The sequence below is a fragment of the Amaranthus tricolor genome, chromosome 1, assembly GCF_026212465.1.
Source record: "Amaranthus tricolor cultivar Red isolate AtriRed21 chromosome 1, ASM2621246v1, whole genome shotgun sequence".
Taxonomy (NCBI): Eukaryota; Viridiplantae; Streptophyta; class Magnoliopsida; order Caryophyllales; family Amaranthaceae; genus Amaranthus; species Amaranthus tricolor.
Window position 1 is genome coordinate 11,447,269 of NC_080047.1, and position 21,687 is coordinate 11,468,955.

The 21,687-nt window shown below is 33.9% G+C and overlaps 2 protein-coding genes, 1 long non-coding RNA gene and 1 other non-coding gene across 5 annotated transcripts; 2 read left to right on the forward strand and 2 right to left on the reverse strand.

The window, feature by feature from the left end:
* The first annotated feature begins 211 nt into the window (after nt 1-211).
* LOC130801290 (small nucleolar RNA snoR114) lies at nt 212-302 on the forward strand. Its single transcript, XR_009039552.1, has one exon. It is a non-coding gene; the product is annotated as a small nucleolar RNA snoR114 (small nucleolar RNA).
* A 3,926-nt stretch (nt 303-4,228) lies between these two features.
* On the reverse strand, nt 4,229-8,471 carry LOC130800169 (pentatricopeptide repeat-containing protein At1g51965, mitochondrial). Of its 2 annotated transcripts, XR_009039371.1 has the most exons (3): nt 7,646-8,471; nt 4,694-6,028; nt 4,229-4,592 (listed from the first exon to the last, which is right to left on the reverse strand). XR_009039371.1 is itself a non-coding variant. In XM_057663567.1 (2 exons), exons 1-2 carry the CDS (start codon nt 8,393-8,395, stop codon nt 4,823-4,825), a joined length of 1,956 nt encoding a protein of 651 aa, XP_057519550.1. In that variant the 5' UTR covers nt 8,396-8,471; the 3' UTR covers nt 4,229-4,822. The 2 variants fall into 2 exon arrangements, 1 of the variants encoding a protein (XP_057519550.1); XM_057663567.1 differs by having other exon boundaries at nt 4,229-6,028.
* A 2,647-nt stretch (nt 8,472-11,118) lies between these two features.
* LOC130800196 (uncharacterized) lies at nt 11,119-12,293 on the reverse strand. Its single transcript, XR_009039381.1, has 3 exons — nt 11,967-12,293; nt 11,730-11,812; nt 11,119-11,231 (listed from the first exon to the last, which is right to left on the reverse strand). It is a non-coding gene; the product is annotated as an uncharacterized LOC130800196 (long non-coding RNA).
* Nucleotides 12,294-12,465: 172 nt separating this feature from the next.
* Nucleotides 12,466-21,178, forward strand: LOC130800189 (ATP-dependent 6-phosphofructokinase 3-like). The gene is made up of 13 exons (XM_057663588.1): nt 12,466-12,901; nt 14,361-14,407; nt 14,530-14,569; nt 17,378-17,440; nt 17,560-17,697; nt 17,902-18,060; nt 18,154-18,207; nt 18,298-18,366; nt 18,473-18,602; nt 18,985-19,250; nt 20,032-20,077; nt 20,155-20,309; nt 20,732-21,178. The coding sequence occupies exons 1-13, from the start codon at nt 12,725-12,727 to the stop codon at nt 20,873-20,875; spliced, it is 1,488 nt and encodes a 495-aa protein (XP_057519571.1). The 5' UTR covers nt 12,466-12,724; the 3' UTR covers nt 20,876-21,178.
* The last annotated feature ends 509 nt before the right edge of the window (nt 21,179-21,687 follow it).

Genomic DNA, 21,687 nt, shown 5'->3' on the forward strand with positions numbered 1-21,687 from the left:
ATTATTAAATTAAAAAATTGTGTATACACTTTATAAGTTATTGGAGTCCTTTCTCCTATAATTACGAAATGATCGTATAAAATTATCATAGTATGTTAGAGTGTATAACATTGTAACACTCCGGCCCCTCAGACCACCAATTCTAGTGGTAGAACACTATTCTATCACTCCATATACTCAGGTTTGAATTCTGAAGGTGAAAACGTCTCATAAGCTATGATGAAAATTGCGCAAAAGTGGTTGATTAGGGTCCTCCACTATCTTCCCCCCTCTTGGAAGAAACGATGTGCGCATCTGAGCTTATTCAAATGCTTTAGTGTGATATCTAAGATTTAGCTTTAAAAAGAATTGATAGATTACTCATATCAACAAGGTGCATCTTCTTTTCTAGGGAGCTTATTTGCTAAGAACTCCATAGTTATGCGTGCTTGGGGGAGAGCAATCTTAAGATAGGTGACCTCCTGGGAAGTTTTCTCGGATGCACACGAGTGAGGCCAATGTGCGCAGGAAATACCTGTGTTGGTTTGTGGGACCAATCTACAGTCTCTATGAGTAGTCATCGTCGGTGTTACAAACATATAATCCAGGAGCCTCAACCAAAAACTTAAGCCAATGGTAAACAACTGGCCAATATGTACTCTAACATAGTAACATTTTGAAAATTATGTAATTCACAACTATCTTATCATTTGATAGTCGTTACGCACTGCTAATAGCTTATTACCTTGTGAATGGAAATGGTGTTAGATTGTGGGGTAAAGAATTTAACGAGTAAATGAAATTAAAAGAGAATATAAATTTGTTGATGTGATTGAAATAGATTATTGGACCATTAGTAAAAAGAAAATAGGGTAAAGTAAAAAGACAATCAAAAATAAAAATAGAATGCAAATTAAAAATTGAGTGCAAATTTTATAGAACAGAATAGTATTTCATGCGATTCTCCAAAAAAATATAAGTAAAAGGACTATAATGAGAAAAGTAGAGAGTACTCTTACCATATTGTTTGTCTTTTTACAGGGAGAAGATCTTTCTAAAATCGTTTTGTCGTGCCAAACCCAGCATGAGATGCGGAAAGAAATATATGAACTTTTTAAGTCTTATTTTTTTTTATTAGTCTTTTAAAAAAAATAAGATGGGTTTTTTAAATAGTTATTATTGACTTGGTAGATTTAGTTGGTTTATTTAGCTTATTATCTGGTTTTATTTAATTGTTAAGTTTGACATATAATATGGATGTAAATATCGATTTATAGAAATTTTGGTTATTAGATATTGCATATCGGTTATTTATTTGAGAAAATATTATCCAGCATGCCAATAGTCAATGGATTTACATTTTAATTGTTTTAGAGTATGTTTTTACTTTTGAGGAAAAATTAATAAAAATAATCCAACTTTTTAATGATTTTCCTTTAATAATTTCACTTATTGATTAACCATGATTAATTAATATATGAAATTATTATAGGAAAATCATAAAAAAATTGTATTATTCTAGGTAATTTTTTTAGGTTAACTTTTCAACTAAATTAAAAAGTTATAATTTGCATATATCAAAAGTCTAAAAAACCCACAATCATTATGCCTGTTTTATAATGATTAACACATTTTATAATTTATTTTCAATTTCTCCTCAAACTTGTATGATCTGAATATATTCCACTTGCTCTTGATAAAACAACAAACCTATAAAGTACAAAATAGTTAAAGAGTATACTCTTTCCCTCCAACTCCTATCATTTATCATTTTGGTCCGTTTCACTTAATTTGCATTATTTCTATTTTTCGACAATGGTCCACCAATTCCTTTTAATTTCATTCATACCTTTTAACTCTTTTTAATTTCGACCACAATTCATTCTTTCTCTTTATTTATTACCATCATCTACCTTTTTTAAAAAAACACCAACATTCTCTTTGTATCAAACTAAACAGGACCGAGAGAGTTTTTTTTTTTTTTTTTGAGAGAGTACAATTATGGGTGTGTGCATTTTATTTTTATGCCAAACAAGAAAAAAATTAAATGTAATTGAAAAAAATTAAAACAGGTTAGGAATATCGAGAATTGAGGTGGTTGTATCTAATAGTTAGGAATTTAGAATACATTTAGGGGTGTTTGGTATAATGTAATGGAAAGGAAAATGATAAAGAGGAGTAAGGGTAAGGGTATGGGTTGTAGTTATATGTTATTTGGTATGAAAATATAATTGAAACATTTAATTGATCATAGAAAGGGAATTTGTTACTTAACATAAATGAGTGGTAACAAAGTAAGGGTATCCATTACCCTCAAGAAAAAGATTGGGTTAACCTAATATCATACCAAACAAATATGTGTAGTAATGGTAATTGAATACCTTACTTAGTATTAAAAAAATTATATCAAACACCCCCTTAAAGGCTAACATATATATCGTCTTTATATAGAGTTTTAAGTTAATATCTTTAATTATATAAATTAAAAATTATAATATTTTAAGTGTATGGACTATTGAGTGAGATTATATATATCGTCTTTGTATTATGCATTTGGTGAGATAATTTGCCAAAGTAAGGGGTATAATAGTACTCAACTCAAAACATTGAAATCACTAAGAATTAGATGAACTTTTAAGTTATATTAAAAAGTTTTACTTTTCCGAAATAAAATGTTATTTTTCATAGATTGAAAACAAAAAATCTAACAATGTAACAAAAAAATTACATTTAGACAGAAAATATTACTTTTGAGATAAGTTTTTTCCGAAGAAAGTTTCCAGATACTAAGCTCCTTGCCCTTCTTTTTATCCAACAATTGAGATTACGTTGTTACCGTTCTCATATAAACTTCATTTTCTTCATATATATTATATATATATATATATATATATATATATATATATATATATATATATATATATATATATATATATATATATATATATATATATATATATATAGGATTAGGTAAAAACAAGTAAAGTGGTGAAAACTGAAAACCATACTGAGATATACATATTGTCGCAAAAGGTGTATATACTATCTTATAGGGTATATATATTTTCGTGAAGGAAAATGTTTATATTTTTTACAGAAATGTCATCTTAATATGTACACGTTTTAAGCATGTTTGTATATCGTTTAGAACATGTCCAATTATTACAAAATTGCTATGCATATTATTTAAGTTTTTATGTACATTTGTTTTCAGTTTTTAAAACTTTAATTTGTTTTCACATGATCCAAAACCTATATATATATATATATATATATATATATATATATATATATATATATATATATATATATATATATATATATATATATATATATATATATATATATATATTGAACCAAAAAAGTATAATTTATTATCATCATCATCATATATCCCGCTCATAAAAAACTATGATCAGAGTTTGAGGAAGGAAAGATGGTGACAACTTATATCGATAAAAAAGAGCATGGTGAAAAAAATATAATTAAAATATGAAATAATTGAAGTTGGTGTTGGGTTGATCATGTGAAGCTAGTAGCATGTGACTGGAGAATGGAGATAGCTAAATGATGTAGCTAGTCTATGCAAAGAGCATTAATAGAGAAAACGAGCGTAAGTCAGTGGGCTTCAGATGATCCCAATTCCCCAGCCACAAACATTTGTAGAAAAGAGTGGATATTAAGAGAGGGCCAGATTGTGCAGTTATATGGGCACCCTAAGCCTATATATATACTCCAGTACACAGTAAATTTGATTGCGTGCTTATTGCTTTACCTGTGTCCTGTGTTGTGCACCTAAAACAACTACCTAATGCATTTAATTTGCCCATTTTCAATGTCTCTAATCATCAACCTTCAACGACTGAAATTGCTATATTTGACTTTTTAATGTGAGTTTCGAGAGTCTAAATGTCACTATCTTAGTATAGAGGAATATTGATGAAGTGAAAGTCCCTAAACTACATATAAATTTGTTTTATCAAGAATCATAGTATAACAATGCATGTAGAGAAATGAGACCTCCATTTGAATCTGACCTAAAACAAGGGGGTTAAGTTTAGACTAGTTATTATGATATTCATAAACTTATCCCGCTTCTTTTAGGGTTTAAGTTATTCATGAAATTCATAAACTAAAAGACTACAATATGTATCAATCATTGAACCAATGAATTGTGACTTCAAACCCTAAACTTCAATGAAAAATAAAGAGGGATAAATGTTTAGACTCTAAATTTGCAATAAAAAAATCTTTAAACTGTGAACTTTATTCTTTACAATTTGGGTTACAAGAACAAGACACACTGATGAAATAGAACGGCTCGGAGAGGATCAAGCCCCGAGACCTTTACCTACAGAAAGTAGGTAGTGCTCCAATTGAAAAAAAACCCGATTCTACTTAAAAATTATCAACTTTACAAAGGCGTCATGATATATAAATTACATGGAAAAAACTTCGAGGGCTGAGCAGATAAGCTCACACTCAAATATCTCTATAGAATGGAAGGTGCAACCATGAATACCAGCTTATCAAGACTGCAGTGCAGAAGACCAGGAGTGAATCTTTCTCAAACAATCAACAGACCCAGATATATCATGTGCCAGAACACCAGTCTGCATAAGACATCAACCGAGAATTCAAAGTTCATTCAAATAAAAATAATCTTTCTCGAAATCTAGAGTGATTGTGGTGCTCGTGCATAGTAACTTCTTACCTTCTCAATAAATATAGAGAGAAGAGATAACAAATTATGAGTACATGAGTACAGAAAATTTGCATCCCGGGCTCCGACCAAGTTTGATCATAGAAACAAGCAAGGTGCTTGGAACCATTCCGTATCTCATCATCGTAAAGGGCTAATAACCCATCCAGTAATTGGGTTTTGCTTACGAATCCTACGTGTCCTAAGAGAACCACTTTGCAGCCGTTCAAGAATGGAATAAGTTATAGAATCAGGTGTTAAACCCTGATGTTTGAGTTTAGCATACAAATCTACTGCTTCTGCTGTTCTCCCACTCCGCTCAAAACAATCAAGTAAGATATTATATGTAACAATATTAGGACTGCATCCCTGAGAAACCATATCATCAAACAGCCTGCTAGCCATCTCGACCTTATCCGTCTTTCCAAAGCATTCAATGAGTGTGCTGTACGTGACAACATCAGGACTCAATCCCTTCTCTATCATCTCCCGGAACCTCATATGAGCTTCATCAAGATCACCATTCTTCCCCAAGCAATTAATCAAAGAGTTGTATGAAACAATATCAGGTTTACAATCACTCTCCTCGAGCTGTTCGAATATTTTGACTGCTTCATCAACTTTTCCAGCTCTACCATAACTCGATATCAAAATATTATAAGTAAAAATATCTGGGGCAGGCCCATCCTTTTTCATCTTTTCATAAAGATCGTGAAGATGGGAAATCTGCTTTAACCTGCCAAGAGTAGAGAATACTGTGTTGTACATCATAGTATCGGTGCTTATCCCCTTTTCATGAATCTTATCCAGTAAATCAATGGCCTCCACAGTTTTGCCAGCATTACATAAGTTTTCCAGCATGGCCAAGAAAGCATCCCTATCTCCCTTATCATGAAATGTCCACATATTGCAAAATAGGCGATGTGCTTCACTTGCATGCCCCAGCTTGCTGAGTGTCCTCACTAGATATGCATATATTGACTTGGTCACACATTTCTTTGATAAATCAACAATCTCATCTAGTTTGCCAAGTTGTCCTTCCGCGACAAGAACATTGAGAATCAAACTGTATGTAAACTCATTGGGGCGACAATTGTTTTTTACCATCTTTGAAAAGAGAAAAATTGTCTTATCAACCATTCGATTTTTAGCAAGTGCCTCAATCAACGTATTATAAGCAATTGTATTTGGCACAAAGCCCTTCCCTAGCATGTCCTGAAATAAGGCCAGGGACTCATCAGGCTTGCCCATCTTTCCAGTCATTCTAATCATGATAGTGTAGGTATATTCATCAGGCTCGCAATGCTTCCTCTTCATGTCCTCAAAAACCATGTAAGCCTGATCAGCCTGTAGAGAGCTGTATATCAGATCATTAGGACTTAGGCCAGAGACAGGTAAAACAAAACCATGCAATTTTGACAGACATTATAAATGAATCAGAATCCAATATAAGGAACATAGTTCAAAATTTCAAAAGTTGAAATAGAAGCCAAACATGCTTCAACCAGCAGTCCACTAAATCCCCATGAAGACTACAGCGGTAAAACAAGATAAGATTATCATAATTTGCAATCAGTTCTCCTTATCCCAGAGGGGAAAGACGAAAAATGTGCTTTTGAGAACCATATTTTAAATAATCCATGTAATACAGAGAATCAATAACAATGGACTCGTACTTAATGAGGTGTACATTCAATGATTTTTGCAGGTCCTGGTAAGTTTCCTTTTGGTTAAGTTAGATTTGGATTGGTGAACCTTGGGTCTAAGCTGGAGAAAAGATAAAGTACTTCGGTTCGCAATCACCACCAATCCCAGCACCACTTTCCCTCCCCTGAAATCCCCCTCCCACACGACCCCCTTTCCCCTAAAAATCCCTCCCACTGACCACCACCAATTCCAGCACCACCACTTTCATTAACCATCGTTAAACCACAATCAAAAACCCTAGTCGCGTACCAATTTACCTCCAATTGAGACACCCCAACACCCATACCACCGTCATTAACATGAACCATTTGGGTGTATATTGTGTTTGTGTTTGTTCTTGCTACACTTGTGGGTGTCATGGAAGGGGAGGTGGTTGGGTGAGTGGTTAGTAAGGAGTGGGGTGGGTTCTTTTTCTAGGGAGGGTAGGGGTGGTTGGAGTGGGGGTTTGCAAGGGCTATTGTTGAAGTGAGGGGAGGGAGGGGGAGGTGCCAAGGTGGCGGTCAACGGTCAAAGGGAGAGGTGGGACGGTGGGGTTGTTTGTGAGTACAATGAAGGTGGGGGTGGGAGAGGGGGGGGGGGGGGGGGTGGGAGGGTGTTCTGTCAGGTATCCACCATTGTGAGTTATAGTACTTTGGATACTGTTCAACTTCAGATTTTTAAAATTACTTCGACTCCAAGTTGGTTCAGGTCACCAGCCTTGAATTACATTTGCACACCGCTTGATACAAGTTTAAATCCCATAGCAAGGTCAAACTTTGCAATCATAGCATACTTATAATCTTCCTATGCATGAATACACCCAAAACATTCAATTATCTAGTCCAAAAATTGTAAGCAAACTCCATGGTAAACCATCAAAGAATCCTTATACTTAGCATCATAGCAAAAAAAACTTTATCCCATGACCTTGCCTGAGAGGGGGCGATTGCATACATCAACTTGAATCCCCTTTGAAAGAGCAAAACTAATCAAACAATCCTCATAACCCACATTTTTCCAAGTAAATCACTCTACACTTGACCTTAAGCAAGCTCAAAAACGGTTCAAACTCGGTATGTAGAAATTCAAGAAATAAATGAAACGTACAAGTTACAACAAATATAATGACAACATTCAATCATTTTTTTTTATCCCATGACCTTGCCTGAGAGGGGGCGATAATTGTTCCAATAGAGACAAGACCCGATTCTCACTTAGAATCATTAAAATATGATATTAACATCAAAAATAATTATTCATAGAAATATATTACATTACCTTATTGTTTTTGGCAAGAGCATCCAAGAGCATATTAAAAGGAATAATATCCAACTTAAACCCTCTTCTTCTTATCATCTTATAAACATCAAACGCCTTTTCAATATCATAAGATCTCAAATACGCCTGTAAAACACACTTACAAGTATATGAATTCAGCTGTAAACCCCATTTTTTCAACAACTGAAAACACCAATCAACATCCTTAGCACCCAAAACCCCAATTAAAATATTAACAGTCGATATATTCCCCTTAATTCCTTCCTTTTCCATTTCTTGAATCACAGCACGAATTTTATCAACCCAAACCGACCCACCAAACGACGCTGCATTGGCTAGAATAAAAAGTAACCGATTATAGGAAAAGGTGTCATGGCGGAAATTGGCGAAATGGGTAGGACAAAAATGGAAGAATTGAAGAGAAAGTTGGGGAGAATATTGGATTGATTTGAGGATTAAAGAGGCTTCAGATGGAGTTAGGGTTAGCGCTATGGATTGGAGGTAGTTAGAGAGATCAAAGAAAGGGTCGGAAGAATTAGGGGATTTGAGGATTTGGGTGATTTTGCAAATTAGGTCACGGCGAGGAAGAGGGAAGCCGCGAGAATCGGAAGGAAGAGAGGGGGAGTGGACATGGGCGGAGAGAGAACGTCCGTCGATGGTTGTCGATGTTATTTTAGCGGTGTATTTTGTGGCGTAACAGCGGCGTTGTTGGTGGTTCCGGCGGTGGCGGAGATGTTGGAGGAGCTTCATTGTTTGAAGGGTTTATGATTTAGGAAGAGAAGGTAGAGCCGCTGAGGGTTTAACGGGAAGCAAACTGGGGGTGGGGACGTCGTCATTCATTTAGAACATAAAAATATAATAGTAAGAAACTAATATAAAAAATACTTAATACGTGACATTTTTTCATCTAATATGTCATATTCAGTAGTAAGTATTATAAAACGGGGGAAATAGCTTTTAAAACACAAATATTAGCTACTCCTATAATTTCTAGAAGTATCAAATTATAATGTTGTTTTTAATTAATGATTTTATTTTTTTATATAAGTATTATAATGTCTATTAATTTTAATTTATAAAGAATAAAAATTTTAAATAAAGTCTTGAATTTCTTTGAATTTACAATAAGGAGTAAACATTAATTTTATTTTATTTTTTTGGCAATTAAAAGGATATATTAACCTAAAAAAACCTTTTACAACCTAGATTATAAAAGGAAAAAAAAAAACGCCACCTAAAACATAAAAGGAAGGCAACAAACAAAGCAATCCGCCCACGAGAAAGAATAAAGAAACCAAAACAAAGGAAGACAAACTATACAATAAGGTTATTTTTCCTTTCATCCTTAAGTCTAGAAGCAACATAAAAGATGAGAGTGTTAGCCACAAGCCGAGCTGATAAGACTTTTCCTTCAAAGGTCCTGGCATTCCTTTGGAGCCAAGTCTGATATAACATTTTAGTCCAAACCATAACAGCGATACTAGCTTTGGAGAACTTCCTCTTGCACAACTTACTCATCAAATACACCTCATGCTCGAAAGAAAAAACTCAAAAAATGAAAATGTGATGAGTGATAAATTAATAGACCTTCTGAATGAAGCGACATCCATGAAAAGTAAACATTATTATTTATTAGTTATTTTTGGCTTATGGTTTCTCCGACTCTCTTCAAGATTAGGGATAAATATACCCTTAAACTTACAAATGCACAGGTTGTAATATTAAAGGTTCCACTACATCCCTTTAATTAGTATCAAAAATATAATAAAGTGTTTTTTAACAACTGTAAACATTAAATAAAAAAACTAAACTGCGTCAATAAAATTATACTTCCTCTTATTCATTATAATAGTATCATTTGACTTGGTATATTTGCGAATACAATAATTCAATCATTAACATATTTAATTGTGCATAATTAAAGATAAAAAAGTTGATATTAATGATTTTTGCATTGAAACAAATCAAACAAGATCTCACTTAATTATTTATAATCTATAGATTAAAAATCAAAACAAGTTTAGAGTGATTGATGAACAATGTCAAAAGTCAAATGAAACTAATAGCTTGAATTGAAGGGAGTAAAATAGTTAAAATGAGTAGATAAGATAAAATAAAATCTTAGTAAATGAGGCAAACTGCTAGTGAAAAAAGTTGCAAGGGTGTTTGTTAGACGTTAACTTTTTAGTCGACTTATTTGATCAACTGAAAATGTTATTCTTCTTACTGGCTTTTGAGCTAATTGAATAAGCCAATTATTTAAAAAGTATTTGATAAAATTAAATATTAGGTGTTAATTGTATATTAGATGAAAACTAAGCCAACAAACTAAAAACTATTTAACCAAGCTAAGTTATTATTATTTTTTTATTTTAGCTTAAAAACTAAAAACTAGGGGTAGAAATTTGACTTAAACTAAGTACCATGTTTGTTTATGGGGAATGGGTATAAGACTTTCAAGTCTCAACTTAAGTCCCACCTTTTATTTTAGGGAGTGTTTGGTATATGAGAATGAGAATTTGAGGATAAGAATGTGGGATTGGGATTGAGATTATTGGGAATTTCTGTAATATATTACCAATCCCTTGTTTGGTATGTTAGAACTGGTATAAGTTGAAAATTGTGGATATATATTGAAAATAGAATATGAATTGACAATTTTATCCCATTAAAAATTAAAAAAATTGTGAATTTTTTAAATAAGAGTATAAATGTCTTTTCAAAATAAAACTCAGTCCCCATTCCTAATACTTGCGCCCCTATGTATTAAAACCTTGGGAATTAATGGCCAAAATTTTCATTCCCATTCCCAATCCCTAATTTCAATCCCAATTCCACCGACCAAACATGGTATTTTATGATTTTTGAGAATTAAATTTTCATTTCCATCTCCAATTTTCACATGCCAAACACCTCTTAACGTCCTAAGGGTAGGAAGGAAGACATTTGGGATGAGATTTAAATTTGTTTAAAAATGACAATTTTGCCATTAATATAGTAAAAAAGACAAAATATAATAAGTATAAATTCGTAACTTTATAACTATTTTTAATTAAATCCTTTTCCATTGTTAAATATTACCAAATAAAAATATAAGACATTTTTTTAAAAATGTCATCCTAAATATCACATATAAGTCTCATGTATCATAATTCTTAGGGGTGTTCAAAACCGGATACCGGGTCGACCCGGTTCCGAAAAATCGGGTACCCGGTTTTCCGGATAGTTAAAATTGTGTTCCGGATCCGACCCGGTTTAAACCGGGTACCCGGTTTTGTTTTGTTTTTTTTTTTTTTTTTCTTATTTCTTTTATCAAATTTTTTAATATATAATTCAAATAATATTAAAATAATTAACTAACTTAGTCATAAACTATTAAAATACAAGCATTAGTTAATTAAAATACAACCACAATTCCTCAAATTCATAATTCCATGAACTATTAAAATTTATAAGTTCAAACTTCAGGCTCCATTACTCATCGAACAAGCGATCAACACTCTCTTCAAATTGAGTCCCTTCATTCGGTAGTGAATTTCCATTATCATCAAAAGACGACCCCATGTTCATCGCTAGTTGTACAATACTACAATCAAATCACAATCAGTTCATCATCATTTAATTTCAATCAGTTCATCATATTGATTTTCTGATTAATACAATCAATTATTTTCTCCAATTGTAAAGAAAAAAGCAAAGGATTAAAAAAGAAAATCAGAATATCAGAATATCAACACAATCAATTAACACAAAACGGTTCATCATCATTTAATTTCAATCAGTTCATCATTTTGATTTTCTGATTAACACAATCAATTATTTTCTCCAAATGTAAAGCAAAAAGCAAAGGATTGAAAAAGAATATCAGAATATCAACACAATCAATTAACACAAACGGTTCATCATTAGTTCACAATATCAAAACAAATGATATTAGATTAAAAATCAACAGTTCACTACCGAAAATCAGTTCATCAAATCAACAATTCATCAAATCAAAGGCTACCGAAAATCAAAATATCAAAACAAAAAAAAAGAATATTAGATTAAAAATCAGAATTTTGAACAAATGATAAAGAGCTACCGAAAATCTAGATGGTGGAAGCGGTGGGTAAGAATCCATGTAGATCTTCAATTCAATTCACTACCGAAAATGGGTGAATAAATCTGTGACAAAATCGAAAATGACAAAAAATAAATTAAATAAGCACTGAAGATGTTCTGTGACAAAATCCAAATTGCGAAAATGGTGATGAACTAAGATGCCGAAATCGAAGAAGAAGTGAAGAAGAAGATGGCAAAAAAATTAAAACAAACTTACCCAATTAAAGATGACGGCGTGAACGGTGAAGAAGAAGCAAGATGACGACGTCAAGAATTGAAGATTGAAGAAGCAAGATGGCGTCTCAGTGCAGAGTGAAGAAGACGGCAAAAATTGAGGAAGATTGAATGTGCAGGCGGGCGCAGCACGAAAGAAGGAGGAAGAAGACAGAATGAAGACGGCAAGGAGGAAGAACTGATTTAGGGTTTTCAATTGTCTTTTTATATTAAAATAAAAAAAAAAAAAAAATCAAACCGGATACCGGGTACCCGGTTTTCCAAATTTCGCGATCCGTATCCGACCCGAATTCCCGGTTTTAAAACCGGGTACCCGACCCGGATTATCCGAATTTTAGAAAACTTTAAAAATCGGAAACCGAATTTTCGGATCGAGTTATCGGAATCGAATTTTTTTGAACACCCCTAATAATTCTCATGCGAAACACCCCTAAAAGTGACCAGAAAAACAAAAGAAGCAACATATTTTCAGAAAACCATCAACGTGCTGCCCAGGTTTAAGCACGCAACACGAGTCACTTTTATTCTTCCGTCTTCCTTTCTAAAATCCCTCACAAGTCACTACCGTTTCTTCTCCATCTTCCACACCGCTTTTACAAAGTTCTTGCCATACATTCTTCTCATTCCTTCGAATTTCGGCTATCTAATCTTCCCTTCAATTACACGTTAAAAATTTACTTAATTGTTCTTAGATGAAATCTTGCACTTATCATTCTCAGTGATTTTTGATTCTGCTATGCGATGGATATGGATTCCAACTGTACTGCAATTGCACCGTCTAATAACCCCGTCAAATCCTCCCTCGGTAACAATGCCTCTGATTATTCCAATTATTTGTATCCCAAGATTGTGAAAGGAGACTGTGGCTTTGTTCTTGAAGATGTTCCTCACTTGTCTGATTACCTCTCTCATCTTCCTGTATGTTTTATTTCTTCCCTTATTTTCCGGCTTTAATTCAAACCATTTTTTATTTTTCTATGCCTTTCTTTAATTTAATTTTTGCCTATATATACGCGGTGGATTGTTGGAATTTTTTGCTGTTTTGGTCCCATATCTTGTATGGGTCCATTTCTTGGAGTACCTTTATTTAAAATTTGATGCAAAAAGTGGGAAAATTAACCCTATTTCATATCTTTTTAGTCGTTTTAGTCGCTTTTGTTGAATTTTTCAATTCATTCGTACTTGGTGCTGTAGGTTGAGGTAGGGAAAGCTCGGTGATAAATATAATTGAATTCATGCCTTATATGAAAAAGTAATATTTAATCCGTAAATGACAATTTCCGATTTTCTGAAAATACATCTGAAATTGTAAATATTTTGTGATATTTTCCCATAAATAAGCGGGTGACATGATTCACTCAAAATTAGATCAAAATTATTTGAAGATAGCCATGACCTTTCGACAAACTAACCAAGATCCGCCACATCAAAAATAAGGCTAAGTTGTCAATGTCTTCTGTTCTTTTATGTGGGAAAATTCCATATTTTTAAGTGTTGTTATCAATCATTTTCATTTGTGATGTTGGACAACTTTGTAGGCTAATCAGTTTGATGAATGTCTTCTTTTATATTATATGGCCCATAGGATGAATATCTGGAGTAATGCTTACCATTAATGGATTTAGCTTCTTGTAGTTACTGTATGCGTATGAAGTTTCCAACAATAATGTGGATTTAGCACATATATTGGTAATTTGGTGTAGGATAATTATCGTTTCTAATAGTATACCCAAATTCACCTCTGAAAAGAATCTTGGGTCAGTCTAGTGGTAGACCTTTCCAAGAATTGGTTCTTTTCTCCTTGCGTGTAGGAATACTTTAGCCTACCCCTGACTAATAATAAAAAAATACGTCTAGATCTGTAATTTGTTTGGATGAGTTTGACTTAATGTAAAAACTGCAAGATTGTTCGTTTTGATGAGTAGTAGGATACAGGGCCAATCTTGAGATTTTATGGGGTCAGGACGAAATATATTATGGGCTCTAATTTATAATTATGCTTTATGTTATCCGCTTTTTGTTTAATAATCGTGCATTTAGCTTGGTGGTTAAGTGCACAACCTAATTACACAAGGTCTCAAGCTCGAAGCATAAAAAGATAGTGTTTTTATTTCTGCTTTTATTGAGGAATTATTCATCAAAAATATTGGTATTGTTTAGGGGTCCCATTTTGAAATTTCGCTCCTGGCCCTCAAAATGTTAAAGACGGCTCTGACTAGGATTTATATTTGTAGGATATTCTGATTGAAAATTATGTCTCAATGAGTTTGATAATGAATCATTTGTGGCTTATCATTTTGAACCGGAAAGAGTTGCTTTTTAGTTCTTGCTAAAAAGAGATTTTTTTTTTCTGATATATTTTGATTTGTTTCTGCAGACATATCCAAATCCGCTGCAAGACAATCCTTCATATTCTGTTGTGAAGTAAAGCTCTCTTAGTAAAGCTAGTATTTCTTTCTTTTTGTAATTGGGACTTGCACATTAGTTTTACGCTTTATTTGTTCCGAGTATTAAACACTGAACATCGTAAATCTTCTTGGTTACAGGCAATATTTTGTAGATGATGATGACATGGTTAAGCAGTCGGTAATGACTTGTGCCTTTTTAGTGTTGGTTATATTGTCTTTTGCTTTTTTGAAAATTTTGTGTTTAACATAGTGGACTGAGAGATTACCATTTTTGATGATCTCATACTACATATTCATTGATATCACAAGGTTAGTTTTTGTAATTTGAAGTTAGAAAATATATTGAAATCGTGATCAACTTTGGGTGTATCTTCACAAAACATGACGTAGGATTATGTTATGAATTGGGTTAAAGGGCCCAAGGGCATTATTGACATTTTACTATTAGTTAGTCTTTTGGTTTTGTTTGTTACAATCGTTGTTATTTTTAGTATTTGTTGTTGGGCTTAGGCTATATAAACAGCCAGCCTTGTAATGTTTAGATAGTTTTTGGATATTTTGAATAAGAGGAATAAACAAGAGTTTGGGCGAACTCGAATTGCTCCACTAATAATCTGATTTTTGTTACGGGTCTTTGCCAATTTGTTACAATGGTATCAGAGCGGTACTATTTGGGTGGAAACTCGCCGGAGACGGCGTAAGATTTGACAATGTCCACGAAGTGGATCTTGAGGTGTTTTACTGAAATTTCACCGTTAGAAATGTTATAAAGGGCTGTCCAAAATAGTTTCATCCATTCATTCAAATCAACATCCACCAATGGAATTTATGAAATATTGGTAAAAAGGCATTTGTGAAATTTGTGATGAACATTTTGATTCGGAACATGATTTTAGTCAAAAAGGATTTTCACTCTTCATCCTCCATCAAGAAATGAAGGATGAATTAATGGTAATTATCTACCATAAAACAAAAGAAGTAGAAGAAAAAGAAGAAGAAGACAAAGAGATGGAAGACAATTCAGATTTGAAATACAAAGAGGAGTACCCAAATTTGGTGGAGAAGGAAAAGATAGGTTTGAGGAAAATGAGTAAGAAACTGTTACAACAGAATAAAGAAATAGGCCACAAGAAAAATAGAATGGACTGGAAAAAAAGGAAAATAAAGAAAAAAGGGGAAACAAAAAAAGAAACAAATAGGGAAAGAAGGAAACACAAAAGAATGGGAGAAAAGATGAAGGTAAAGAAATAAAAAAGATCAGTAGGAAAAAACAGGATAACATAACAAGGGAAAAGAGAAAGAAGGTACGTAAAAGAAGAGGCAAAGAAAGAGAGTACTTGGGCTCATGTGAAGGCATGCGGGGCGGCGCTGGTAGGGGTGCGTGGAGAAGGATCAGGAGAAGTGAGTGGAAATGCGTACCTAGGAAGAGAAAGAAAATCTTGGATGTACATGTTAATGAAGGTCGACACAAAGGAGGTGGTGGAAACGACGACGATACCTGGACGGTGCAAAAGGACGCCGAAAAATATGGAATCCTCGCCGGAGTTGAGAAGAAGACAGAAAAAGAATTGATGAACGAAAGATCAGAATGGCTCACTGTAAACATGGAACGGTTTACCGGCGCTAGAGGGATCTCCTGTGAAAGCATGTATCTTAGGGAAACCAGGAACCAACAACGGATTATCGGCATGATGTTCATAAAGAAGGAAGAGGGATCTCCTGTGAAGGAGTTGTTTACTTAGGTTTGGGTTTTGAAGACAGAGTGAATAATGGAGTTAAACATTCAACTGGGAAAGGCATTATCCAGGGTTTTTTAGGTTGAACTTTTGAACATGGGAATGACATTACAGATGACGTCAGGATGAAGTCAGCAATGCTTCAATCATACTTGGTTAATATTGAGACCATTCAGCTATCTTTAAATTCAAAGCCCAAGAATATTAGAGGATTTCAGCCCATTTTAAAATATTTTCAGTCCATTATTTTTTAGTTTTGACTCTTTATTTCTCAAATTCACACACCAATTTTTGTGAAGTTTTTTCTCACCCATTTATCCTCATTCTCGTTGCTAACGGTGGAAGGCCAACTAATTTTTTATCCACCTTGAGGGCAAGGTGGAACTTCAGGCGGTCGGTAATGTTATGAATTGAGTCCAAGGGTCCAAGGGTATTATTGACGTTTTACTATTAGTTAGTCTTTCGGTTTTGTTAGTTATGATAGTTGTTTTTTTTAGTATTTGTTGTTGGGCTTAGGCTACATAAACAGCCAGCCTCGTAATGTTTAGATAGTTTTTTGGATATCATGAATAAGAGGAATAAACAAGGAGTTTTGGGCAAACTCGAATTGCTCCACTAATAATCTGATTTTTGTTACGGGTCTTTGCCAGTCTGTTACATATTATTAGATAAAATCATACTACATATTCATTGATATCACAAGGTTATTTCATCATTGTTGTGTATGATGTTTTGCTATATGGATCAATTAGAAAAATACATACATTACACCCCAATGCCATTAAGTGACTCCCACCTAGAGGGGGGTTTTGGGGGGTCGAATTTATGTAACATTTCCCTTATTATTGATAACATAAACAAAGATATTGTCTCCGATCAATCAGAAATAACCTTTTTGTTATTACAAATGAAACGATGAAATTTTGGTACTGATGGACCTTGTTTTCTCTTGCACTGAGACAGAAGTTTCCCATATTATTAAATTGTTGTGAGATAAGATAACACCAAGAGTTGTGACTCGAAAATGGTGCATAGGCTATAGGAAACATTGATGATGAATGGGCTATTAGAAACTTCAATTTGGAAAAAATTAGGTGCTATTTATTTGTACCAAATGAATTATGTACTTCCACATTACCTTACATAGATAAAATGAATTACAGTATCCCTGAAACAAAGTTTGCTTGGTCCTTTTTGAGACAATTGACTCTTGTCTTGCACGTTTTGAGTATGTGAGTTTTCCCCTACAGATTATTGTTCATGAAGATAGTCCAAGGGGGACATATTTTAGGCGTGCTGGACCTCGGCAAAAGGTGATGAAATTTTCTTTCATGTTCCTCTTAATATGCTCTGGTTTCTTTTCTAATGTTGGCTAGTGCTTTGTCGTGGGATATGGTTTTAGTATTCTCTCTTTAACTTTGATATTTTACAGGTTTATTTTGAAGCTGATGAAGTGGAAGCTTGCATTGTGACGTGTGGTGGCCTATGTCCTGGTTTGAACACAGTTGTTCGAGAAATAGTTTGTGGCATGCACCATATGTATGGCGTCAGTAGAGTACTTGGTATTGAAGTAAGTTCATTTCTATAGCATGTTTATCTCTCTTTGATTAGTGCACCATGTTTTCTTCAAAATCCTTTGTAGCTTTTTCTATAACACGGTTCTATTTTTGTTATCTTTCATTAATTTTGATTATAACCAACGCATTCAAGTTAAAAGAGGGCCATGCTCCGGTTAATCTGCTCTCTATTAACTGAGTATTTGGAATGCATGTAGGGAGGATACATGGGTTTCTATTCTCGAAATACTAGACCATTGACTCCAAAAGTTGTCAACGACATCCACAAACGTGGTGGTACAGTACTGGGTACTTCACGTGGAGGACATGACACCAGAAAGATAGTTGACAGCATAGAGGATCGAGGAATAAATCAGGTACGCTAATCAGTACTAAATAATTACTAAGGCAGCATGTTCTACCGCCCGTGAAGATGTGATATACTGATATAGATTAGTTTTTTATTTAAGGTGTATATAATTGGAGGAGATGGTACTCAAAGAGGGGCATCTGTGATCTTTGAGGTAGTGAAATGATTGTTTATCTTCTCGAATTCAAGCTTATTACTTGTGGAGAGCTATTCTTAATGCTCAGTAATATATTGAATTTTATAGGAAGTTAGAAGACGAGGTCTTAAAGTTTCTGTAGTTGGTATCCCCAAGACGATTGACAATGATATTCCGGTAATACTCATTTCATTCTTCTAATTGGTTTTTTGGAATTTTATTTGCTAATTAGAAGTTTCATGTCAACCGTAATAAAATTCTTATTTTTGTTGGAACATATCAGGTGATAGATAGGTCCTTTGGTTTTGATACTGCAGTGGAGGCGGCACAGAGAGCAATTGATTCAGCCCATGTGGAAGCTGAGAGTGCTGAAAATGGTGTTGGTGTTGTCAAGCTAATGGGACGTTATTGTGGTAAGTAAGTTTTTTTTGGCTTCCTTATTCTACTGAGACCAGTGATGGACGCATGATTATAAAAGATGGACAGTAGTCTCTAGATTGACAATTTCTAATTGTATATTTGAAAAGATAAGTATAACTTATAAAATGCACTTGTGATAATCCTTGAGAAGCAAACCGTTATCTGAATGCCTTACACAGTGCTTCTAGAGTTGCTTCTTTTCGAAGTTATCAAGTGGTGCCACATAGGGCATATACTGCTTGTGGGGAGGGAATGAGTATAATTTTTTGTTTGTCAACTGTTTTTAAGCAACAATTCTGACTGTCACTTGGTCAGTGCTTTTTCTCATTAGACAACTTAAGGTTAATCTGATGCGAATTTGGCTAATCTGTACAGGATTCATAGCTCAGTATGCAACCCTTGCCAGCCGAGATGTGGATTGTTGCCTGATCCCAGAATCACCTTTTTATCTGGAAGGACCCGGTGGACTCTTTGAATATATGGAGAAAAGGCTGAAAGAGAATGGGCATATGGTCATTGTCATAGCCGAGGGTGCAGGAGAGAATCTCCTTTCGGAATCCATGCAAAATATGAATGAGAAGGATGCCTCTGGGAACAAGCTGCTTCCAGATGTTGGTTTGTGGATATCGCAAAAAATTAAGGTGGGCGTTGTTCATAATATCTTAACGCTCTGTGGGTTATTAGGTGCTATGTTGCATCATCTCATTAGCTTATATCTTTTACATATTTTGATCTTGCAATTAATGTCTGTTGTGTACGGCCTTGAGATTAATATAGTTATAAATTTCAAAGTGCTGAAAGAGTTTGTTCTCTTGCAATACCAGTCCTGGGTATACTTAGATAACTGGGAACATAATTTTTTTATAATGCACTATTTTTACTGAAGTCGTGACTCGTGAGAGCTTTTGGGAGAATTGGTGCACTTAGAAAACCCAGAAAGTATATTTACTTTATATAATGATTTATCATCCCCATCTAGTGGACTTTACAGAGTAAGCTTTACTTTTTAAGTGTGATCCTTCCCCTGATTACTTAGATGGTATGTTCATTCCAGACATAGCCAAAAATTCGCAGTTCTTTGGTTTGGATAGTAATGGACTATAGTAAAATGACTCATTGAATCAGGTGTATTTTGTATATATGTGAAGCAATTGATGATGTTTGCAATCATTGATAAATCAAAAACAGTGTCCTTTGTCTTTACAAGGGTAAGGCTGCATATACCCGTCCTCCACCCCCTCAACCTCGCCAAGGCAGTACTTTGTTGATTTTTTCACTTTTTCGCATCGAGTAATGAGTAATGCAATGATGTTATTGTTGATTGTGTTAATGGTAAACTCCATAAATTTTGAGCTTATATTCTGATGTGCATACATTATCATCATTTGTCCACTATGAAACTAAGAGCTTTTGTATCTGTAGGATTATTTCAAGCAGAGGGACTGGGTAATAAATCTCAAATACATTGGTGTGTTCTCAAACACTTTCTTTTGAGCCTGTGCTACTTCTCTCATGTGTCAGCCTCTGATAAATTTTTCTTGGCAGATCCTACATACATGATTCGTGCGATCCCTGCGAATGCATCCGATAATGTTTATTGTACACTGCTTGCACAAAGTGCAGTTCATGGTGCAATGGCAGGATACACAGGATTCACTGTTGGTTCGGTTAATGGTAGACATGCTTACATTCCATTTCAGGTAATGTCATTGACATCTCTATCTCAAAATAGTGTCAACCAAAAAATTTTGAAAGAAAAAGACAGAAATTTTGTTCTGCTTCCACCCAAGCAATCACTGTCGGAAGGTTGATTTGTATCGAGTATGTTCATGTTGTCAAGCCAAGTAGTAGGAGTATATAATGGTTATTTTTCCTGAGCTTTGTTTATAAGACAAACAGTATATTTTAGTGTTTTTTAGGATCTAGTAAGTAGTAACAAGCTTATGCTTGTTAAAGACACCATTTATGAAAAGTAGTTTACCATCAGCAGTTTAGTATGCTCAAGAATTGCCAAAATTAACGTCACCTGAAACCACTCAATTTTGTGACATTCGGTTTTATATATGTATCAAAGGTGGTCGTTATCATGCTTAATGAAGTGTATATGCCACTTTTTGTGCAGCGAATTATTGAGAAGCAAAACCAGGTTGTGATAACTGATAGGATGTGGGCGAGGCTCTTGTCCTCCACCAATCAGCCGAGCTTTTTGGATCCTAATACTCTCAAAGGACTGAAGATGACTGAAGAGTCGAAGAATAAGGAGTAGGTTGAGTGGCTGAAATCTAAAAGACGCTGATAATAATCTGATTGGAATATTTTAGACAGAAGTTTTGGCTGTCCTTTGCATAAGGTTTACTACTGACTACTGAGGTTCATCAAATTTTGAAATCAATCAGTAGGCATACTAATTGCTGGAACTTGTGGCAGTTTGATTGATGCAGGTTTGTTGATGTTAACAAGGTTTTTTTTTTGTTAGTAATGGTTCTTATACAAAATTTTGGGTTGTACACAATTTATACTATTTTTTGGTACTTAAATGAATAAAATTTGTGGTTGAAAAAACTGTAAATCCAGAGTTAATTCTTCAGGCCTTTATAGTAATGGTGTAGATTTTATTATGCACACCAAGTTTGATTTGTTGAAAACTTCAGTCCTGAAATTGATGGAAATCCCATTGAAAATCGGTAAGTTATAATCTGAGAATTTTAACCTGTAACTCGAAACTTGCCTGACCCAGAAAAAACGAAAAAACTAGGTTAAATTCGACTGAAAATTGAACCTGGTCCCTTAGAATATCTAATTTTGTCTTCAGTTCTAAGTAATTACTTTTTTTGTGGGGATCTACTATATTTTTTTATTAGTTTTATGAGTTTTTAACTATGTAGTCTTAAACGTAATATATTGGTCCTTGTCTTATTGATAAAAAATTATAAAAACCAAAAAAAAATTTTGATAAAAATTATTTAAATTATTTTTTAAAAAAACTTTAAGACCATTACGACTCATAAGGTAGGTGGTAATAGGAATGAAAATTAGTGTCATTGTAGTTGAAAAATCTCTTAGCTATCTTGATAACCA